The 24,263-nt window shown below is 44.5% G+C and overlaps 1 protein-coding gene across 5 annotated transcripts in view; it reads right to left on the reverse strand.

The window, feature by feature from the left end:
- TNFAIP8 (TNF alpha induced protein 8) overlaps positions 1 to 24,263 on the reverse strand; it is a 110,421-nt gene that overhangs the window by 55,682 nt on the left and 30,476 nt on the right. The window contains exons 1-2 of one of the 5 annotated variants that reach the window (XM_014844072.3): positions 10,029 to 10,081; positions 5,599 to 6,020 (exon numbers count right to left, since the gene is read on the reverse strand). The exons of 3 other annotated variants lie outside the window; for them this stretch is intronic. In XM_014844072.3, the coding sequence (XP_014699558.1) occupies positions 5,599 to 5,611 (13 nt within the window). In that variant the 5' untranslated portion in view covers positions 5,612 to 6,020; positions 10,029 to 10,081. Of the gene's footprint in view, positions 1 to 5,598; positions 6,021 to 10,028; positions 10,218 to 24,263 lie in introns of those variants that run through there. One more of the 5 variants, XM_014844068.3, reaches the window with a different exon arrangement.

The following is a 24,263-nucleotide window of genomic DNA, read 5'->3' on the forward strand; positions in this document are numbered from 1 at the left end:
TGGTGGTCCCATAAGATTAGTACCATACAGCCTAGGTGTGCAGTAGGCTATACCACCTAGACTTGTGTAAGTATATGCTATAACGTTCGCACAATTGTAAAATCGTGTAATGATGCATTTCTCAGAATGTATCCTTGTTGTTAAGTGACACATGACTGTAGTTAGCAGAAAAGGGGCAAACCCGCAATGGAAAGCACTGATCTATTAAGGTCAGGCCAGATTTTTGCCTTAGGATGTGCTCAAAGTCCACTTGGGGCTGCTTTTAACAAGGCACGCAGCACATGGCTAACTGCATTTCTGAGCTTCCACTCTGCAGTCTTATAGCTGAAACACTGAATTCCAACAGAATGACTTTCTGGAAGCTGGGAAAGTCACTTAGTGTGATTATAATTAGGCTGTCTTTGTAGGAATCTTTAACTGAGCATCTCATTCTCCATTATCCATATGCAGCAAATACTTGTTCATAAGCAAGAAATATAAAAATGTTTCACATCAAGTTTTCTTAAGGCCCACTTTCTGCTCATAGCAAGCCCCACATAAATATTTGCACTTCGGTATCTGCTCTGTTGACCTACCAGCCCTGAGTTTTGATAATAGAATTTCTTGAGTAAGCCCTCCTCAGGTTCTCTCCAAAGCCAGCTCAGAGAGCTCTGCCAGGAGCACCCCTCTCCTGAAGACCACAAACCAATGGGCCACAGGGGTCTGTGCCCTTAGGCTCCAAGGGCAGACAAAGAATTTAACTACTGAGAAGAGTACTGACTCCAAAGGATGCAAATCAATGCTAACCCTAATGGTTTGAGGTAGTGGGATTTCAGAGCTCATTTATAGACAACATACACAAATGAACATATGAACCTACCTTGGTTGAAAACAAAAAGTAACAAATGTTGGAGAGGCTCTGAAGAAAAAGGAACTCTCATACACTGCTGGTAGGAATGCAAACTGGTGCAGCCACTAAAGAAAATAGTGTGGAGATTTCTCAAAAAATTAAAAATAGAAATACCATATGACCCAGCCATCCCACTACTGGCTTTCTATCCAAAGAACTTCAAATCAGCAATTCCAAAAGTCCCACGCAGCCCTATGTTCACTGCAGCATTATTTACAATAGCCAAGACGTGGAAGCAACCTAAGTGCCCATCAACTGATGATTGGATAAAGAAGATATGGTATATAGAAACAATGGAATACTATCAGCCATAAGAAAGGATAAAATTGTCCCATTCACAACAACAGGGATGGACCTTGAGGGTATTATGTTAAGTGAAATAAGCCAGATAGAGAAAGACAATCTCTGTATGATTCCACTCATATGTGGAAGTTAAACATGTAGAGAAAGAGAACAGATTAGTGGTTACCAGGGGAAAGGAGGGGTGGGGTGGTGGGCACAAAGGGTGAAGTGGTGCACCTACAACATGACTGACAAACAATAATGTACAACTGAAATTTCACAAGGTTGTAAACTATCATAATCTCAATAAAAAGTTAAAATAAAAATAAATTAATTTAAAAAATTATGAAAAAGAAATTGTTGGCAAAAAAAAAAAAAAGGAAGTACTAAACAAACAAATGTAAATGCAAAATAAGAGGATGATGTAAATCTCACATTACCTGTATTGGGAGCTTTGCTTTGGAAAGAAGGGAAAGAAGAGCCAGGAAAGTTAGGGATGAGTTAGTTCCCTCTACAAGATGGGACCGACGTTGTGCGAAGGACTCACGTTACTTTGTCTACAGGGCAGGCCATGAGTGATTACAGGAGAGGAGACGACGCACGTGATAGCATAAAGTCATTCTCCTCCATACCTAGCACTGGTCTGACCGTCATCAAAAAGCGAGATTACAGGATTTGGTCTGTGTGCAGAGGACAACAGTCATAAGATCTAAAGAAGATGGAAGGAAAAAAACGGCTTGAACTGGCTCACGGTAAAGCAAGAAAGACAAAGAATGTTGGGCAAAAATTGTCCAGGTCAAGCTGTATTTGGTGACAACCAGTCACTCTCTCCTCAACTGGTTGTCTTGCTTTCAAGTTCATTTTAAATAACACTTAAGGGGCTGGCCGGGTGGCGCAGCGGTTAAGTTCCCATGTTCTGCTTCTCGGCAGCTCGGGGTTCGTGGTTCGGATCCTGGGTGTGGACATGGCACCGCTTGGCAAAAGCCATGCTGTGGTAGGCGCCCCGCATATAAAGTAGAGAATGATGGGCATGGATGTTAGCTCAGGGCCAGTCTTCCTCAGCAAAAAGAGGAGGATTGGCAGTGGTTAGCTCAGGGCTAATCTTTCTCAATAAATAAATAAATAAATAACACTTAACATTCAATCTTCCTAACTCTCCTAGTGAGGGTGTGATACTGAGAACTGGGATCCAACATCTCAGGACGACAGGCATTTTATTATATTAACTATATCCAAGTAACTTAAAAATGAATGTAAGGTCAACAACGTACTGCACTAGATGGCTTTATGAGATTGTAGGGTCTTGGAGTTAACCACTGAGAAAACCCAAAGGATTCAGCTCCATACCAAAACAAAGGGAGGCAGTACTTGGCAGAGTCCTCCTCGGAGATAAGAGGTCCGATCCTGTCTTGTGTTTGCTGTGGGGCTGTTATAGATAGGTGGGGACACACGGGGGGAATGACGGAGATGAACCAGGTTGAGACACAGCTGCAGGAAGAGCCCACAGCACTTGGCTTCCTCTCGGACCACTGCACCTGCAAGTCTGGGCCTGTGAGTGGCCGTGCATCCCTACTCGGGCAGGCACGGTGACAGGAAGAACACTGGGGTTGGGGGCAGGTTCTCACCCCAGCGCCAGCACTATGACTTGGAATAACCACAGACATCTGACTCAATTTCTTTGTCCTAAGTTTCATTTGTAAAATGAGAAGATTAGACTAGATCAAATGGCTTCGCTCATGCCCAGTAAAAGTCAAATTCATTCTAATTGTCTACAAGGCGCCACCTAATCTGGCCCCTCATCACCTCTCTGGCTCATCCCCCCTCCTCTCATCAGCCCCTTTGCTGTTTCTGGAACATCAGGCCCATTTCCACCTCAAGGCCTTTGCATCTGCCTGGCCTCTGCCTGGAATGTTCTCCTCTAGGATAGTCACATGTCTGGCTTCCTCATGTCGTTCACGTGAGTCTAATATCACATTCTCACTGAGGGCACACAACTGCAAATCTTCCCCTCATATACATACAACAATGCTTATCCCTATTTTTCAACTTAAAAATATTTTTGGGGGGGCCAGCCCGGTGGCATAATGGTTAAGTTTGTGCGCTCTGCTTCAGTCACCTGGGGTCTGTGGGTTTGGATCCCAGGTGTGCACCTACATACTGCTCATCAAGCCATGCTGTAGCAGCATCCCACATACAAAATAGTGGAAGACTGGCATGGCTGTTAGCTCAGCAACAATCTTCCTCAAGCAAAACAGAGGAAGACTGGCAACAGACGTTAGCTCAGCCAATCTTCCTCACCAAAAAAAAAATAAAAACTTTTTTTCCTCCTTAGCACTTAATAATATCTTACCTTCTATATATTTTACGTATTTATTTTGTTTATTGTCTGTCTCCCCCACTAGAATGTCAACTCTCCAAGGGCAGGGGTTTCTATCTGCTTTATTTACTTGTACCTAGAAGAGTGTGCTGATAGATGAGAGGAATTCAGTAAGTTTTGTGGAATGAATGCATGCATGCATGCATGGGTGGAAGGGAGAGCAGGAGCACGGCCCTCTACAGCGTCTTCCAGCTCTGAGGTCCATGGGCTGTGGTGTCTACAGTCAGAGGGCTTTCCTCTGCCACCACTGCACCAGGGTGGACGCTACAACCACATGAAACATCAAGCCAACCCAGGGCCAGATGCGATACGCTTTCATTCTGCTGCAGAACTTCTCAAGCGCTGCTTCCTGCATGTTCCATGGCCCGAGCTGAAGGGCCATGTACACGCTGCACTCTCAGCAACACCACGGTCTCCACATGTTGTCTATGGGAAATTAAGTTGGCCTTCAGCTCCATTTTCTAGAGTCAAAATTAACATGATTTTGGAGGAACAGTTACATCCATCTCCTTTCTCTAATTTTTCATTTAAAGTCCTGGGGGAAAGGAGTAGGAGAGAGCGTCCCTACTCTCAAGATACCCCACTATTCATTTAACTGGAAATGAGAAGAGGTGGTGATGCTCCCACATGCATTTCAGCCAGTTCCACTAGATGGCAACATGGTCAGGGTGTGCTGGTCTCCAAGGGTGAATCTTACCAGCAACACAGGATCTAGAAGCTCCCTCACGCCCCTCCTGTTCTTGTCTACACTTATTCCCGTGCCTTCTCTTCACTTTTAGCCTGGCTATTTTCAACCAATAATGTACAGTCCTCTCAAATGGCTCATGCTTACTCACTGAATGCATCTGATTTAATCTCTCCAGCCTCGGAGGCTAAATGTATGCTGCTTCTTTCTGCCAAAGTACGTAACTTGCCCTCCCTTTGGAACTCTACCCAAAACTCACTTCTTTCACAAAACCCTCCCAACCAAACCTGGCTCTGATCCCAACTGTAAATACGCCATGATATACAATCACAGACACATAACTATTTTTATATATTGGGCAGAACGTGCCTATCTACATATATAAAGAAAGTAGACAGACAATCACATGCACAGCTCTGGGCCCCTGGTAGGCAAATGCACATTTAACATAGATGATGTGCAGGTGACCACATTCCATGCAGCAGAAGAAGTCATGGCTGCCAAAGGTTCAATTAACGGGCCAAGAAAATAGATAGACTAACACCCACCTATGTCTCCCAATTTCTAGTTCCTTCCTAGGATTCAACTAAAGTTCCAGAAAAACTTTTGAGCAGAAAAATTTTAGATAAACTTCAACAAATATTACGCATAGACTTGAACAACAGTGTGCAAATACCAATATAACTCTAAGGGGTATTTCAAACACTCTTTATTTCAATCCTTGAAAACTTTTCCAACTTGCCTTAAAAATAAAATTAAGTCTACTTGTAGCAGCATTAAGTATGGCTGAAAACAAGCCTAAGCCACATTTTAAAAGTACAAAAGGCCTTATATGCGGGATAAAGTTGCTTATTGGCTGTTAGAGGAAATGGGCGCAGCAATATTCTGACAAATATCTTCACGATGGGAGAATAAAAATAAACACCCTGTGTTGGCAGGTCACCACACAGCATGACCGCCACTCGCAGACCACTGCGAATCAGAGCCATCTTAGGGTTAATAAACACACGGGAAATGTAAAAAGGAGAAACTTTAAGTGAAAAAGCTATCTAATCTTCTTAGAGCCCCATTTCTGAAACATTTCAACCTTTCATTTGTTTACAAATGAAACTGTCTACACAAAAATTTCAGATGCGATTTTTTCCACCCACCATAATCAAACCTCCCTCAGCTTAACACGGATTCTCCACACCGAGTCACAGCAAAAGAAAAGCAGTGATTTGCTGGACACAACCACTTTAAAGCCGCAAGCAAATGTTACTCCCTTGTAGATGGCAACACCATGTTACTTAGTCATCTGAATATTCCGCCAGATTCCAACGAAGACATTACATCCAACTTAGTCCGAGGGCAGTTTTAACTCACCTAGTTTCAGCATGTCCTCCCTGCGTCAATCAGACAGACAGCTTCACAGCACCTTGGTAGAGTCGCACAGACTGGGGGAACATACACAGCTACCCTGTTGCTATGTATTCTATGGCATCTGTATCGCCTTCAGGAACAGTAGTCCTCCCCGAGAATAATTCCAAAGAATTTATGTCGTCCTTTTGAAAAATCCACCAGAAGATTACCAAACAAATGCACAGAAGACACTAGTCAACAACAGTCACCTCAAAAGTTGTCTTGCTTGTTATTCTGGGAGCTGGGTTTCGTCACCTGTGGTGGAATGCACTATGTAGCCTTTAATTGTGAATCCCGAGCGGTCTCCACGTCCACAATGGGGATGGACTGGTTGCTGCCTGCACTTGCCACCTGAAAACTACGGCTACGCAGAAACACGGGATTACCTGTGATAGGTGTACAGGAGACACTTTCAAAATCAAGCAGAAACAGGAAGTCTAACGTTTCAACATGCTAGAAAAGACGCACGATACTTTAAAAAAAAAAAAAGTGAGCAGCTCCAATCATAGATGCCTGGAAAAAAGAAAATTAAAAAAAACCCATCTCATTCCAACCTGGCTAGTAGAAACATGAATGCCTATTAATAGCAGTACTGCTTAGAGGTGTTCCAATTCTCAGGAGAACTAGAGAATACAGTTGGGGCAACGTTGCTGCTTAAAATGACTAGCCTTTTGCTTTTGAAGAGAATATAAGGTTTTTACAATGAATGTACATGTGACTGTATCCAGGGACACACAATACACACATGTACATATACACAGATATATGCATTATAATATCTAATAGTCTCTTTAGAAGCTATGTATTTACCTGGGCATTTGACAGTCATCATCACCCCCAAATCTTTCCCTTATCCATCCCCACTGGGTAAGATTCTGCCAGTCCCCGAGGTGCACTTCAAGAGCATCACCTCTATGATGTCGTTTCCTGAGGATCCCAATGAGCTATGTAGGATCTCAGCCTCTTCCTTTAACCCTCACAGTACCTCATCTGAGCTTTTTTTTCTTTTAAGGAAGATTAGCCCTGAGCTAACTACTGCCTATCCTCCTTTTGCTGAGGAAGACTGGCCTTGAGCTAACATTCGTGCCGATCTTCCTCTATTTTATACGTGGGACGCCGACCACAGCATGGCTTTTGCCAAGTGGTGCCATGTCCGCACCCGGAATCCGAACCGGTGAACCTGGGCTGCCAAGAAGCGGAATGTGCACAGTTAACTGCTGCGCCACTGGGCCAGCCCCATCTGAGCTTTCTTGGTTAACACTTTCTGGGTATCTAATCACAGTTGTCTTTATATTATCTTTGGTGGCATATCTATCTTATCCTCCACTACCTGGTAAGTTTCTGATTTGATTTTTATCCTCTGTAGCAATAACACTCTGCCTTGAGCCTACCAGGTACTCAGCAAAAAAGATACCAAGTGGAATGCAATGGACAAGTGCTGTGGAGTCTACTAGGCTCGGTTCAAATTCTAGCTATGCTACTTTCTGGTTTTGTAGACTTGCAAGTTACTCTACTTCTGTGAACAATTTTATTTTCTGTCAAATGAGAGTAACACCACCTACCTCATAGAATTGCTTTCAAGATGTGAAGAGAACCATGGGAAGCAAATAATATATTGCCTGATGCACAGTGAGTGCTCAAATAGCAATGAACATTATCGTTGACCTAAATTAAAATCAAATGCCTACTACTAATTTGGGGAGGAGGCTAAAAGAGATACCAAATCAACATCAATTTGCAAACATACGTTTTCTATTTTCTTTAGCCTACATTATCACGTGGTTAACTCATAATGGTTTGAAGTTTATACCTTAGAAACCATCATTTTGCTTTCCTTCATGTTATCTCCCCAAATTCTGACCGGCCCCCTAATGCTATAACAACTTCATCAGGGACTAAGGCTCAAAGAAGATGCTAAGAGAAAACTCCTCCTGGAAGCGCAGGATTCTAAACCACAAGGACTTCCCAAACACTGACTCATTGGCAATTCCAATGGTAAGTTACAAAGTGTAAAGAGCAGAATCTTACATCTAAACAGAGGAAGTGGTCTCTCACATTTCCTTAAAATGTGGCCTCAGTGGTAGCTGCACGGCTGGGTGGCTACCAGGAACCACTCCGTCCACTAGCGCTGGGAGAGGATGGAGCAGCACAGTGAAGCTGCGGGAAGGGAAGGCTAGAGGAAGAGTCGTACAGCATTACATGAAAACAACGGCCAACATGGTGGCAGAGCCCTCACACATGCTGCACCGCAGTCAGGGAGGCATCAAGATGGTGCTGACACCAGGCTAGGGCAGAGAAGGCTGCAAGCATTAGAGCCTCATGAATCATTTGAGCTCCTCCGCACACAGCAGGACCAATTCCTGATTTTTGAGAGAGCTCTCCAACAATGGGGGAATAAGAAACAACACATCTGGATAGACTAAAAGTCATGCAAGAGGTCATTTCCCTATGACATTCCTCCCTTTTCTCTTATTTAAGCTCAGAATGCCCAGGTCTTACAGGCTCAGATCTATTCAAAGTTTGCTGTTTTTTAAAGCAGTCCCAGCAGCTGTAATTATATATTCTTCTCATCCTACTTCATTTGGGAAGAAAGAAGAATCATAGACAGAGATCAGGGAGATTTGTGGAGCAGTCAGAACTCACAGAATAGCCTTATGTAAAAAAATATCTAACTCTCTTCAGTTGCATTTGTAGACATGAATACAGCTCTCTGTACCTCCCGAGGACTTGCAAATTAGGACACTTTCAGGAGATTGAAGGATCAACAGCTGTGAGAGTCGCCCACTGCAGAGGCATCACCCATGCCCTGAGGTAGGGAGGAAGAGGAGGCAGGCGGGACGTCTAGCCCTAGACACTCTGCCTGGTGGCCCAGTGACTGAGGAATCTGTCCACATCCAGCTTTGTTAAGGCAATATGTGCTCAGGATCACACGTAGCTCTGTCTTTTTCTGTTGAACACAACTCCACCACTGAAGCAGGGTGCTCCTCAGCACCCCAACACCCTCAAACCACTGCCCTTAGGAGTGCAACTGGCACTGCCATTGACAGAGGCACTCTGGAACTTCACCATGATGCTAAATAAGCCATTGATAGGGAAGTCTGGGCCCATCTTATCTGGTACTTCTTCTTCATCTATCTACAACCACATGATGGTGGCTACTTGAAAACCAGATCGTCCTCTTGGGAGCACAGGCACGCTATATTATCTAGGTGTCTCAGAGCAAGGCACTATCACTTAAATCATCTCACTATCCCCACACCCAGGGAAAGTGGGTGGCGATCCCAATTCCCAGTGAGACTGACATAGCAAAAGAGATTAAGCAGCATATTCAACAGGGACCTGCAAGATGAGGCAGGGCTGAGAAGAGAAGGCACGAGACCCAAGCCCTACCCTCCCAGAACAATCTCCAGAACATACACTCTCTGGCCTAGTTTCATCAACTGCTTAATACACACCCCAAGAAAATATTTCCTTTACAGCCACCCACATCCTTATCAGCAGCATATTCAACAAAATCACCAGAAGAATGATGAAATGTGTGCCTGCATGAAAAAGATACCTTCATTTGGTTTTTCTCATCTGATTCCATAGCTTCAGAGAGAGAACTGGAAATGTCTACAGAACACCGTGACCTTCATGCTCTGGCATTCCCAAGACGCTCCCTAGTCGCTAGTGCACAATACCGCCGCTGCCAAGAGTAGTGCTGTTTGCTTCCTGTTCAACCCTCTCCTCTCCCCACTGGTCCTCTCTGGACCCTCTTCTTCTGCCTTCTCCCAGCCACCCCTCCTCTTTCAATGGGCTCTCGAAAACCATGGCCCCAACCAGAGCCACCTCCTCGATTTGACTTGCTTCTTTTTGTCCCTCTCCTGTCCTTCAAGGAGGAAAGAGTCACTGGCGAAGCAGGAAGGCAGGCTGGCTGAGGGGAAATGACTCCAGGAGACACAACGCCTGAGAATGGCAAGGTGCTCCAGAGGATGTTCTAGATGTTATCACAGAGACGGCAAATGGTGAGACTCACCCTCTCTCACACAAGGAGGCTTTGCCACTGCAGAGGAGTACGTGGTTCATGTCTAGACAAGGGTGAGGAAATCCCACTGGCTGAGCAGCCGCTAGCTGCTGGGCAGCACGCACGATGATTTCCCTACATTCTTCTAGTCCTCACCGAAACCCTGGGGGTGGACACAACTATCCCCAGGTTACAGATGAGGGAACTGAGCTCCATGAATTTAACACACCTGCTTAGAGCAAAGCTAGGATATGAACCTAGGTGTGTTACTCCACATCTGTTGGCTTTTTTCTCTTAATATCCTATCATGAAAGAGTCCCTGGTTCACCAGACAGAAAACACAAATAGAGGACTGCCTGGAAAACAAAAAGAATATCTGGAAACCCACCTTTAAAGGCCAGGCAGAGCAGTGAGTTAAACAGCGTGAAGAGGAGCTGCTGGGACCCAGTGTTGGCATCAGAGATAGGGCTGGGGTGGAGACTTCTCAAGTTTGTCATCATGTCAGCTGCCATGCGCAGCCTCCTCCCCACAGGGCTGCACAAAAAAATCAGTGTGGGAGGCAGACCTTTCTATCACATGTGTGTTTCTATGTTTTAAGTATAAATTTTATAAAATGTTACTCAGAAGCAAAAAAAAAAAGGCTGTCTTTCTCTTCTCTCTTAGAATCACCTAATTTTGGTGTCGGTAAGTCCTCTGATATTATCTAACCTCATTTCACAACAAGGAAAATGAGGCAGCCCAAGGAGGAGGAAAGGCGTGCCCAGAAATCACACCGCTAGCTGGTTAGCAGGGCAGCTGCGGTGAGCGCCAGCTCTGAGGACTCCAGAAGGAGCCTTTATGTCCGTCTTCCTGAGATGCAGGCTCAAATCTCTCTTCACACTTGCACCACCAATGAAAACACTAAATCAGCATTTACAAAGCAAAGAAACGCTGTGCGCCTGCTGCAATAAATACACTGGCACTTGGATGTGGTTTATTTTCTGCTGAACTGAATACAAACCGAGTCCTGACGTTTTACAGCATTCTTCCATTGCAAACCTTCATGTAAAACTGAACGTGATCCTGAGTAATAAAACACCAAACTAATGAAACTCTCTACTTGCCAAGAAAAACTCTCCAATTGCAGAGTAAATTTCTCTATAAATTTCTAGCATTTCTAGTTAATATACAACATATGATATTTCCCAAGCTGAATTCCTAACCCTCCCTCCATCACCAAACCTGGTCATTTTTCTCTCTGTTTTAACCTCTCTGGATTCCATCAGCGCCCTGTCACCCATCATCACTGATTCCCCCCTCTTGGTTTGGATGGTCTCTCATTCACCAAGTGCTGCTGTCTTTCCATCTGTGCTGCTCCCTTCTCATTGCCATTTGGATTCTGTCAAACCCTTTGCTTTAAAGGTGGCAGAAGGTGGCTTCTTGAAAAGACAACTTTCCAGAGAATGCCTACTCTCCATTCCCCCTCTAGAGGACAGAGAGCTTTGTCATTTTGTAGTTTTATTTATGCGGCTATTTTCAAACCTAAATTTAAAATAATAATAAGAACTTTCAGAAACTTTCCAATTTAGAGAGCAATCAGAAATTATAGCATGTCGGGGCTGGCCCAGTGGCACAGCGGTTAAGTTTGCAGGTTCGGCTTCAGTGGCCCAGGGTTCTCCGGTTCAGATCCCAGGTGCGGATGTGGCACCGCTTGGCAAGCCATGCTGTGGTAGGCGTCTACATATAAAGTAGAGGAAGATGGGCATGGATGTTAGCTCAGGGCCAGTCTTCCTCAGCAAAAAGAGGAGGATTGGCAGCAGATGTTAGCTCAGGGCTAATCTTCCTCAAAAAGAGAAAAAAATGTAAAAAAAAAAAAAAGAAATTACAGCATGTCTTGAGTAAAGCTTCCCTTTGATTTTTCCCCTCAGGAAAAACAAACATCGGTTTTGACCATTTGCAGGGGAAGGACAAAGTGTCACCCAGTTCTGGGCCTTATCCCATCAGTACCCAGAGCCCCCATGCTCAGGCACCCAACAGTCAGCACCTGTCCTCCACCGCATCCTCCCCAGTCTAGCAAATGAACAAGTTTACCTAACAACAAGCTGACATCAGACAAGCCCCTTCCATGTGCTGACTGGGGAGCAGGCACTGCCAGCAAACTACTTCTCATCCCCTGGAGAGATCTGAGAGCCCCGCTTTCCCTTCCCACTAAGCAGTCCCACACTTACACATGAGGAGGGGGCCATGGGAGCCTGGAGTCTCCTGTCCTGTGGTGTATTTCTATCTCCCCTCCTCTATCTTCTCATCACTCAAGAACTTTCAGGACAAAGGAGAGCACATGGGCTAGTTTAATCTAGAAAGCTCACTCATATGGCAAAGGGGTGGGCTAAAACTAAATTCATACACTTCCCTACCCCAAAACACTTCTCTTCTGGGCTCCATATTTCACCTTCTCATCAGTAATTCACACAAGAAGCCTCAGCATCATCATGAACTTCACTCTCGCCCTGCCAGCCACCAAGCTCTCATGTTTCCTCACCTCTGCAATGCCCCTTCTGCCTTCCGCTTCGTTCCGGCCCCATCACCCCATCCTACTTTGGGCTTCATCCTCTAGCCTGAATTTCTGGTTCCTTTCGCTTAGTTGCCCTCAAGGCACATCTTCTGAAAGCACAGCTCCGTCACCATAACATCACCATCTGTGCCTAGAACGGAACTTAAAAAGTGCTTCCACATCCTCACTTTACCACGACACTCTCCGACGAGGAATGTGCAATGCTTCCCAGCTGCTCATGGATCAGAGTACACACTGTCAGCACCGGAGTTAAGGGGTCCCCAGTCCTGCCCCAACTGTGCTTAGCACTGTCCTACTTCTGGGCCTCTGCTCCCCCACTATGCTTGGCCTCTGGAGTCCTTTCCACCATCATCAGCTACAAAACACTGCCAGTCTCCCAAGGCTCAGCTCACACGAGGCTTGTCGTGATGCCTGTAGCCCACACCAGCTCCCACTACTCTGTCTCCCTATGCCACTCACAAGCTTTCTTACAACATTTAGCACATCACTCCAAGAGATAGCCATTGCCATACACATCTCGTTATCCCCACTACACTACACATTCCTAGGTGACAGGGAGATTTCCTCATTCATCCACCAAAATCAACCCACATTTATCCTGTACCTACTGCATGCTAGGTGTTGACATAGGTGCTGGGGACATGGTGGAAAATAAAATACATGAACCGACATTAAATGGGAGAAAGAGATGGCAGCCAAGTAAACACATACATAAAGGACAGATTGTGAGAGGTGCCAGGATGGAAATGGACAGAGGGTCCTGGTGGAGACCACTCTGGCAGAGGTGGTATCGCAGGTGTATGCCCAGAGCCAGAGGAAGAGCAGGCCGGGCAGTGGGAAGAGCAGGTGCTCCAGTCTGAGGTAGGACAAGCCTGGCACGCTCCAGGGAAAGGAGCGGAAAGGGGGCCAGTGTGGCTGCAGCGCTGGAAGCACGGGAAGAAAAGTGTGGGAAGCAGAGGGGAGTCAGGCAAAGGCCAGAATAGGGAGGATTATATAGGACATGGTCAGAAGTTTGTATTATATGGTGGGAATGTAAAGCAGGACAAATGCCTGGGAGGCAAAGTGGCAATAAAGATCAAAACCTTAAAATCCTACATGCCCTTTGAAACACTTCCAGGAATATATCCAATGAAACAGAGACAAGTGCGGACAGCTGCAGTGCAAGGGAGCTGTGGGGTGCTATGATAATGGTGACGGCTGCAAACAGCTCCACTGTCCAAGTGGGGGACCGGTTAAGTGAATTAGGGTGCAACTATATAATGGCATGAAACACAGTTTTTAAAAATGATCTCGTAGAATAGTTAAAAACATGAGAACTCTTCACAAAGGCTACAAAGCAATACATAAAAGAACAGAAAATAATTATATTAAGTACTATATAATTTTTGTAGAGAAAAACTATAGGCATACAGAAAAAGCTTGGAGTGATATTCACAGTATGTTTTTTTCCTGGGTCGTGAAATTAAGGAGTACCTTTTTTTTCATTTTTCGTTTTTTTTTTTTTTTTTTTGGTCAAATTGTAGCTGATAAATACACTACACAAGCATGTGATACTTTTTTATTAAGGAAAAAAGCTTTTTAAAAACCTGTGAGTAACAAGAAGGTATAGCAGAGTGGACATCCTACGAGATCACAAAATATACAGAGGCTGCTGATTGAGAGAAGGCTAGGGAAATCTTCTGTCTTCTTAGGGAATCTTGAAAGCCAAATAAAAAAACAAACCATAAAAACTCTCTAGAACTTAGGGCAGGAAGTGTGTCATTCCTTTCTTGCTTATCTCTCTGACTCAGCACTGACTGTTAGGCCCCTCTGATCCTTGTTCTGAAGAAGTTCGAGATAGGAATTCTGAGAGGATGGAGACTTAGAAACCTCACCCAGGAGCTCCCAGCCCTGAGGGTGAAGTGTGAAATGCTGACCCGGATCTTCTAAGGAAACAACCTTTCCCTGTTCCTTAGATTCATTACAACTGACAGCAACAGTCCCCCTTATATTATTACGCATTAACCATGCGTACATTCTTGTCTACTTCTTTTAAATGAAATTTACCGCTCAAAACCTACATATACTCTTGTGTTCAAGCCTTCCTCCCAAACAGGTTTGAAAATTTAATAAACAGTTCAGACAAGTCACAACAAGTCTCAGGGATTCCGATCCTGGCTAAGCATGCCCAAGTTGAAAAAGTTCACTGCAGAGGCCCATTCAGCCAATCTGCCTCCCTGCTCGCCGCTCGGTCACAAAGGTAGTTTGGTTCCTACGTCCTGTTTGGCAGCCTCCTAAGCTCGGCACTCAACAGTCCCTCAAGGAGCACAGATTGAAAGTGATTTGCTAGCAGAATCCCACATATTTCTTTTAGTTTCACTTTTAATAATCCCCTGGAAATTACAGACCTGAGGGAAACATATACACAGGACTTTATAACAGAACAGAAATTTTGTATGTGCGTGTGAGAAAGATTGGCCCTGAGTTAACATCTGTTGCCAATCTTCCTCTTTTTGCTTGAGGAAGACTGGCCCTGAGCTAATATCTGTGCCAATCTTCCTCTGTTTTATGTGGGATGCCACCACAGCATGGTTTGATAAGTGGTGCACAGGTCCATGCCTGGGATCCAAATCTGCGAACCCTGGGCGGCTGAAGCAGAGCATGCAAACTTAACCACTACGCCACTGTGCCGGCCCAAAAACAGAAATTTTTAAATTTTTTACTTATTTTTATTTTTTATTTTTTAATTTTTTCAAGGAAGATTAACCCTGAGCTAACATCACTGCCAATCTTCCTCTTTTTTGCTGAGGAAGATGGGACTTGAGCTAACATCTGTGCCCATCTTCCTCTATTTTATATGTGGGACACCTGCCACAGCACAGCTTGACAAGGAGTACATAGGTCTGCGCCCAGGATCCAAACGAGCATACCTCAGGCCATCAAAGCACAGTGCACAAACTTAAATGCTATGCCACTGGGCCGGCCTCACATGCCAGGTCCACATGGGTTCACTGAATACGTTTTTTTTTTTTTTTTGAGGAAGATTAGCCCTGAGCTAACATCCACCACCAATCCTCCTCTTTTGCAGAGGAAGACTGGCCCTGAGCTAACAGCTGTGCCCACCTTCCTCTACTTTATATGTGGGATGCTGCCACAGCATGGCTTGATAAGAGTACGTAGGTCCACGCCTGGGATCCAAACTGGCAAATCCCGGGCTGCCAAAGGGGAGCATGTGAACATAACCACTATGCTACTAGGATGGCCCCAAAACAGAAATTTTTGACTCTGGAAGACTTTAAATTTTTACGGCAAATTAAATCAGAATGAGGACACTGACAATTACAATCCAGGGTCACTGCCTTCTCACATTCATTCAACAAATATTTAGTGAGGGCTCACTGTGCCCCACGGTAGCCCCTAGGATAAATGATAAACAGGGGGGCCGGAGGAGGCCTGTGACGTACTGGGGAGGTGGGCCGGGGGTGTGGAGTGAAGGAGGCAGATACTGCCAGGAAACTCCAACAAGTACAGTTAGTTTGAGAACAGGTTATAAAGGATCTTATAAGCCCTGTTTTAAAAGTTTAGACTTTATCAAAACTCCAATGAGGCATCTTAAGCTGGGGATGATATAATCAGATGGACATTTCATAAAGATCAAAGCAGCACAGGAAGCCAGACTGGTGTGTGGGTGGGAGGAGGGGGCATGTGGCATGTCAGCTGTCCTTGAAGTCTCTAGTTGGTGGCCATCCTGTGACAAGCAGTGTACAGATTCTACAGCTCTTTAATAGGAGAACTGATAATATTGGCAATTGAGTGCAGGTAGGGGTGAGGTAGAGGAAGAAGCCTTCCAGGTTTCTAGATAGCCAACTGCATGATTTACTGAGGGGAAAACGGGAAGAGAAGGTAAGCTCAGCTTACTTCACATTGAATTTGAGTTGCCTGTGAGATATCCAAGTACTGATGGACACTTTACAGCTGGACATACAGGTCCAGACCTTCGACAAGAAGATGGGCTTGAAACACAAATTTGTAAGTCATTACCATGTGGAGAATCTGAAGCTTTAGGAATGGGGAGAAGCACCAAGAAAGAGAGTGATATAAGAAGAGCAGAGAACCCAGACAGAGCCCTAAGAAATATCAACATTTAAGGGAGGAACAGAGAAGAGGAAGGAGACTGAGAAGGAACAGAGAGAAGAAAGAAGAAAATGGGGAGAACGGATTATGAAGGGCAAGTCTGCAGGCAGAACACAGGAGCAGCACAGACGTGCACAGAGCAGTCAAGGAGAGAATGGCAGAGTGTCTATCCACCCATCACTGAAATGCCAGAGGGGGCCGCACTTCTTCCCCACCCCTCTACAGTTCTGGAGTCATCTGTGAGCGGGCAGAGGCCAACTGGGAGGCAGCGGAAGAGAGCAGGTTCTGAGATAGACTTAGCAGTAGATCCTGACCATGGCCAGCACGGTCCGCTCAGGGGCTGGAAAAGGGGCCAGAAAAGGGACCGAGAGCCATGGAAGAGACAAAACGCAAGGTTCTGGTAAGTCGAAAGTATTTACTGGTCATCTGCTATGTATGGGCACTGTTTAGTGCTGGAGATAAAGCAGTTCTAGCGAAACAGCCAGAAAAACGGGATGTCAAAGAGAGAAATGCTGTGGGGGAAAAATAAGCCAGAAGGAAAGGATAGAGTGACCGGGAGAGGGGAGCCTTTTGGATGGGCCTTCTCCTGGGGTGACATCCAAGCAGAAACCTGAGAAGAGTACGGGAGAGAGCCAAAGATCAAGCTAGGGGGAAGGGCCTTCTGGGCTGAGGGAAGGGTGGGTGCAAAGGCTCTGAGGCAGGAGCAAGCCTGGAAAGTTTGAGGAACAGCAAGGCAGCCAGTGTGGTCTCATAGGAGTGGGAGATGCTGGGGGTGGGAAGAGATGATGCTGGAGAGTTGGTCCGGGGCCCCTCAACGCTCACGGTGTACCTCATGGTAAGAAGTGCAAACTTTATTGATTGTGACAGGAAGGTATAGGAGGGCATAGAGCAAGGTAACGACAAGGCCTGAAAGGTTTTATAAGAGGACTCTGACTACATAAGGAGAAGTGGCTGAGGGGGGCAGGCAAGAGCACAGGGAGTTCAAAGGCTACTGTGATCATTGAGAAGAGAAATGGTGGTAGTAGGAGAAGTGGTGAGACGTGGGATATACATATTTGGAAGGAAAATGGACAGGACTTGCTGTTGAATTAGCTGTGGAATGCCGAAGGAATGAGAGGAATCAAGACGCCGCTGAGGCTTTCAGCCTGAGAGCTATGTATACAAACATGTGGACCGAGACGGGCAAACCGGGGGGAGCAGCAGGTTTGCGGGAGCAGGGGGTAGAATCAAGATGCCTATGCCTAGGGGAAGTGTAAAACAGACAACAGAATAATCAAATCTGGAGTTTGCAAAAAGATGTGTTACATACATTAGTTTGGAAGTCATTAGCTAGCTAGTATTAGGTATTTACTCTGTGGGACTAGGTGAAATCACCTGGATCCCCCATCCTGACTGCACACTAGTACACCCAGGTAACAAAAAGAAAAACAAACAAACAAAGCAAAATTTTAAAAACTGATGCCCATGAGTCTTCCCTGAGATTCTAAATTAAGTAGACTTGAATAAGACCTACCCTCTTCTCCCCCGCCGCCTTTTTCATTTAGGAGCCCAAGCCAGGGTAAGAACCACTGCCCAGAGACTGTGGGTAAGGAGACGAGAGGCAGGGCCCGAGCCCTGGGGCACTTCAGTACCATCAAGGCCCTTGGAAGGAGGAATTACTAAGGGAGGAGGAAATGTGGGTGTGATGCCCTGGAAGCCAAGGCAAGAAGGTGTTTTAAGAGGGAGGGACGAAGGATGTGGAAAACTGCTGAGGTTGAGGAAGATGAGGATGGAGAAGTGGCCAAGGGATTTGGTAAAATAGAGGTCTCCGGTGACCTTAAAAGGAATGGTTTTGGAGGAATGGAGGGGTGAGGGAGAAGGGAGGACAAGAGACCACAGGCAGAGACAACTCGTGTGGGGAGTTTTAGGGAGTTCTACCAGAACAGAGAGCAGAAAAATAGGGCAAGAGCTGGAAGGCTACTTTGGATTGAGAAATTTTGTTTTTCATTTTTTAAGATGGGTGCTAAAAAGGCATGTTCTGTTGCTGATGGGGATATTCCCAAAAGGAGAAAGAGATGTTTAGAAGAGGAGGTATAATTGAAGGAGGACTTGAAGAAGCTGGAGAGAAAAAGCCATTAGGGACACTGAACTAATGAATCTGGAATTCCCCTTCAAATGCCAGATGTCTTCATTTTTTTATTTTTCAGGGGATGTAATATGTCCTAAAAATCGCAGAACGGCTAGACGAGAATGGAACTTAAAGATCATCTAGTCCAACATCCACTCCCAGTCCACTGCTGGCATCTCATGTCCCCTCCCATTTGTGGTCTTCCTGACAACCTCCTTTGGGAGTGAACTCCTTCACCTCTTCACTCCATCTACTTCCTACCCCTCACCAGCCCAGGGCTCGCGATCTCTTTGGACACCTTGAACTGAGCCAGAATCTGTTTTCCTGTATTTCAATCCTCTGGCTCGGGTTCCGTACCTTCAGGATACACAGAACGTGTCTAATCCTTCTTCCATGGCTTTCAAACATTTGGAAACTATTAACTCTTGCCCCACCTTGTTAATCCTGTACTCCCCAAACCAAACCAGTTCTTTTTACATGTATGGACAAACAGGTCCTCATTCTAAGGAACATCTACACAGGGGCTACCAATTCACCTAGTTGTTCTTGCATATGATGAGAATGTAGACAAACATATTGGAATAAAAGTTACAACAATATATATTTAAATAACCCAAAATACCCTGTTCCAAGAAACCAGAATGGTCTCAGGCTATTTCTATTTCAAGGTTTGGGCTTGATGCATTCAGTCCTTAAGCACTAATTTAATTCTCTTCATCCCCATCCTGCCCCCCAAGCCCAGCAGAGGTCAAACCCCCTCCCAACACACACACTCACACACCACATCCACACACTTGCTCAGACTCTCAGGAGAACATCTGACCATTTATTATTAAGCACATCTGTTACTAAGCATACCTTGTCATGGTTCTCATGACAATCAAGTTTTTAGGAATGAGTCTCTCCACCGTAAACTTGGATTCATTTTCTGCAAACTTCATACAACAAAACTCCAAGGTCAAAAGAAAAACCTGAATGTTTCAACATCTGAAGAGAACTTTTTAAAAATGCAATTATAAATTAAGTTGAAACACAGCTACAAAAACCAGGCTTAGATTAAAACCAAAGTACCCCTTGGATTACGGAGTCATTGCTAAAGCTCAACGAAGAAAGAGGGTATGTTATTCCAACACAGAAGTGTGGAACATTCATGCCAAATATTACATGAGCTGTTATTCTTCCAGTCTTAATTTAAAACATTCCAACTATGAGGTGTAAAAGGGACCCAGCACACAAGAGTATTGGCTTAGTGCCTCAAATCACACTAAACTAGGCTGAAACTTTTTTTTTTTTTTAAGGAAGATTAGCCCTGAGCTAACTGCTGCCAATCCTCCTCTTTTTTTCTTTTTCTGAGGAAGACTGGCCCTGAGCTAACATCCGTGCCCATCTTCCTCCACTTTATATGTGGGACGCCTTACCACAGCATGGCTTGCCAAGCAGTGCCATGTCCGCACCCGGGATCCGAACAGGTGAACCCCGGGCCGCTGAGAAGTGGAATGTGTGCACTTAACTGCTGTGCCACTGGGCCAGCCCCTGAAACAATTTTTAAAGCCATTATAGTCATCAATGCAAAGTGCACATAGTAAGCCCTGAAAGATTAACCAAATGGATAAACTGCCTTACATTAGAGTCAAAGGGTTCATGCAATAGCAAAAAAAAAAGGAAGGAGAAAACTGAAAAGCTATTATAAGCATAACCCCAGATTCATATACATGAATTTAATTCTAGTAAAAATGTTGATGTAGAGCATTAAACATACTACTTGAAATATATTTAAAGGGACAAATTAAAAAAAAAGAATTGGCAATCAATCACTTGCATAAGATCAACAAATTGAGAGCAACTTCAAGAGCTATAAATACCTGCTTTCAATAATTTTGAGTATATTTAATACGTTATATTTATATTTAACATTAAAATTCACCACCTGAATTAAACACTTTAAATTTGACAAGTGTGCACAAGACAACTTATTTACAGCAAATATCTTTTATGTGTGTCACATTCCAGAAAACTGGGTGTGTACAGGGGGAGAAAAAGTTCACGCAATTAATTATACAATATAACAAATATAGGCTAAAGTTAACCTGCCATAAAAGTATTCCTGAATCTCTCAAAATGAAAGAAAATTATACTATGCTAAAATTAAAAATGCCTTTTCTCTTATCCAATCAAAAGGAAAAGAGACAGAACTCTCCACAGCACACAAAACCAGATTTCTTATAGTCCATGTACAATCACTTTCAAATGGTTCACTCCCTGATTTTAGGAAACTTTATATAAAAAGGCAAGCAACTCAAAAGGCTTTTTTAAAAATTACTTATCTTGACTAATTTCTATGAATTTAATTTTCCTAACTTTAGTCTTCTTCTAAGCCATTCATCAAGTGCAACAAACTTGTGTTCAACCACAGGAAGAGATCCTGCCCAAAAAATCAGAACCAGGAGGCGCACCAGCTATAAGGACAGGCTAGGACCACATCATCGGATCACCGTGATGGCAGACACAGAAGAGACTCGAAGGATAGATGTATTAATTAAGCCACTTCTCTCTCCTCACCTTGCTGGGAAGCCAAAACTGTAAACTTTTACATGCTATAATTTCCCCACAGTGGGCATATGCATTGCTCTGGCATATCTCATTTCTTAAGCCTGATTATTCTAGAACATACTGTTTCTCAACTTCAGTACTATTGACATTTTTAGCCCAATAATTACTTGTATGGTGGAGCTGTCCTGTGCACTGTAGGTTGTCTAGTAGCATCTCTGGCTTCTACCCACTAAACGCCAGTAGCACACCCCTCCAGAGCCTAGTTGTGACAACTAAAAACAGTTCCAGATATTGCTAAAGGTCCTGTGGGGGTGGGGTGGGGAGAGAATTGCCCCTGGTTGAGAGCCATTGTTCTAGAACAGTGATTCTTGGCTCTATTTTGGAAGCACCTGAGGAGTGTCGAAAAATACTGAAGTCTCACCCCCAGAGACACTGATTTAATTCACCTGGGCTAGGTCTTGGGCATCTGGATTTCTGAAAGTCAGTAGATTCTAAGACGCAGCCAAGTGTGAGAATCTCTGCCCTAGAGTATATCAATGATATCAGGTAAGTCACTGAATCAATTTAACACAACACAAAATGCATTACATTCCCCCAAATTAGAGTATTCCTTCTCTTAGCATTAGAATCTACACAACTACAGTAATAGGAAAAAGTAGAGGAAATGGAAAAATGTTAACTGTAGTTCTGATCCACAAACATCTTTTCTCTTTGGTTGGACAGGAATTAGAGCATAAAGATTTACCTGAATCTTAACACTGCATCTTAAAACATCCTACAGTTTGGGAGATTTAGAAACCAAGCTTCACAGATAGGAAAAACAGAACTATCTTCTCAGAGGGTGAAAACGCCAGCTCTATAATGAAGGCAACTTTGGAGTTGCCATCTCTTTAACGAGCGCCACTACCAGGGACCTACCTGGAGTTGACAGTTAAGCTTGACTCTGTACAAAAGCTCCCCGGCCATGAACAGCCTGAATTTTTCCCTCCTCCCCGTTACACCTCGGTGTCGCCTGCCAGCCTCGTCAGTATGTTCAACAACACTGGGCCTAGTTCCAATTTTTGCAGAGAATGGCATGGCACCACACCCGAGGGGACTGTTCCCCTAAGTGCTAGTCTCTGGCTCTGGCTTTCCCATCAACCATGTGCCAGCCTACTGGTTGTGCTAACAGATTGAACGCCGTTTCTTTTTTTTTTTTAAATTTTTTTCCTTTGTCTCCCCAAAGCCCCCCAGTACATAGTTGTACATTCTTTGTTGTGGGCCCTTCTAGTTGTGGCATGTGGGACGCCGCCTCAGCGTGGTTTGATGAGCAGTGCCATGTCCGAGCCCAGGATTCGAACCAATGAAACACTGGGTTGCCTGCAGCGGAGCGTGCGAACTTAACCACTCGGCCACGGGACCAGCCCCAGTGCCGTTTCTTTAATTACAAAAAAAACAAGTAGACACACACATGCACACACACACGACAGGGATTCTTCTCCCAGCCCAGGAACAATAATAATCAGCGACTTGTATTGAGTGCTTACAACATGTCTAGTACTTTGCTAAGACCATACATGCAATATCTCCCTGACTCCTGACAGCACTGTGAAGGAGATGCTATTACTGTCCCCATTTGATAGACAAGGTTATTGAGGCTTAGCCAGTTTAAGAAACTTATCCAAGGCAAAGCCAGGACTTGGACCCATTTTTCTCTGGCACCAAAGCCATGTTCTTAACGACCATGCAATGCTGCCCTCCCTGCCCCCCGTTCTCCAAAAAGAACCCAAATCAGTGACTTGACTTCTACCAATTGTGAATGTTTCAAGTTCTCATTGATTTGGGCTAGAAATGCTGGGTTAAGAGACAATTTCCTGGATACAGAGAGGATGCATGATGTCCAGATTTTGTTCTGGACTCCGTCAACAAGGCCCCAGGGGACTGTGTATGTCTTGGAACCTGCCTTAAGTTAATCCTGGAGTTCAGCTTTGGCTCCTCACACTCACTATGCTTTACTGATTCTTCTTTCAAGTCTCTCCCTAACGCTCTGTTTTCCTTGCTAAGACTCTCTCACTTCTCACTCTTGGATTTGCAAGTGCCTCTGAGCTGGCTCAGTCCAGCTCACATAACTACAATCCATCTTGCACACAGATGTCAAGTCTTCTTTCAATGCCACTTGCAAGTTGTCCCTCTTCTGCCCAAAAATCTGTAACAGTTCCCTCGTTCTGACAGCCCCAACTTATCTGCACAGCTCTGAAGGCTCCTTTGGCTCAGATCCTATACAAATCATCCAGTGTTCTCCTTACTATTTCCCAGTGTAAAACCTCCAAACTCTAGTCAGACCAATTTCCTCTATTTCCCACAAACACTCTGCTCATACCAGCCTCTGGGACCTGGCTCTGAGAGTCCCACGCTCCAGTCTAAGTCAAGTCCCACCTTCTTCACTTTGGATCCTTTATTGCATTCATTTATTCATTTAGCCATATATATATATATATATACATATGTATATATGATTTTTATATATAAATTATACATACATTATATGTACATATATATATAAATTAAGTCTAAGGCAAAACGACTGTACTAAGGCACTCTGATCTTTGGATCTGGCATGCTCTCCTTCCCCCTCAAAATTGCTTAAGCAGCGCCAAGCACTGCTATAGGTGCTAGAGATAGTGCAGGAGTGCAAGAGATAAAGTTCCTTGTACTCCTGAAGTCTTCCTTCTCCAGGTTTCCCTAAGACTTTTCATGGGCAAATCACCTTTTCCCAAAGATGCCAGGCCCTACACATTAACATTCAAGTGAGCTCAGCACACGCCATGAGCTGGAGCCGGGGACCCTCTTGAGGAATCAAAATGAGCTGTCGTGCAGAACAGAACGCTGCTTTACTTGACTTACCCAGCACTCGTCATGATGCGAGAAACCCCTGTTTGTGTTCATGAGAGAGAGAAGGAGAAAGAAACATCCTACAGAACATAATTGATGGGAAAAGCTGGTTTTGCCACTAGTTTGTAAGCTCCCAGAGTGCATGGACTACTTCTATGAGCACTTAATCAGTCCACAGCTGTTACTGAATGGTGCCCTGTCCCACTTGCTGGAGATTCACTGGTGAACAAAACAAAACAGCCATTCATAACCACGATGCTACGTAGCCTCTACTATATTGTATGCTAATTGCATCTGAACAATTAAATTTTGACACATATTGCCAGATTGCTTCCCAGGAAGTTGCCAATGTAGAAACTTAGTGAGAGCCTTTCAGATGGAGAACGCCCCTGTTTGCCCACTTTCCCTCCAACCCGGGTCCTTATCAAACT

The sequence above is a fragment of the Equus asinus genome, chromosome 9, assembly GCF_041296235.1.
Source record: "Equus asinus isolate D_3611 breed Donkey chromosome 9, EquAss-T2T_v2, whole genome shotgun sequence".
Classification (NCBI taxonomy): Eukaryota; Metazoa; Chordata; class Mammalia; order Perissodactyla; family Equidae; genus Equus; species Equus asinus.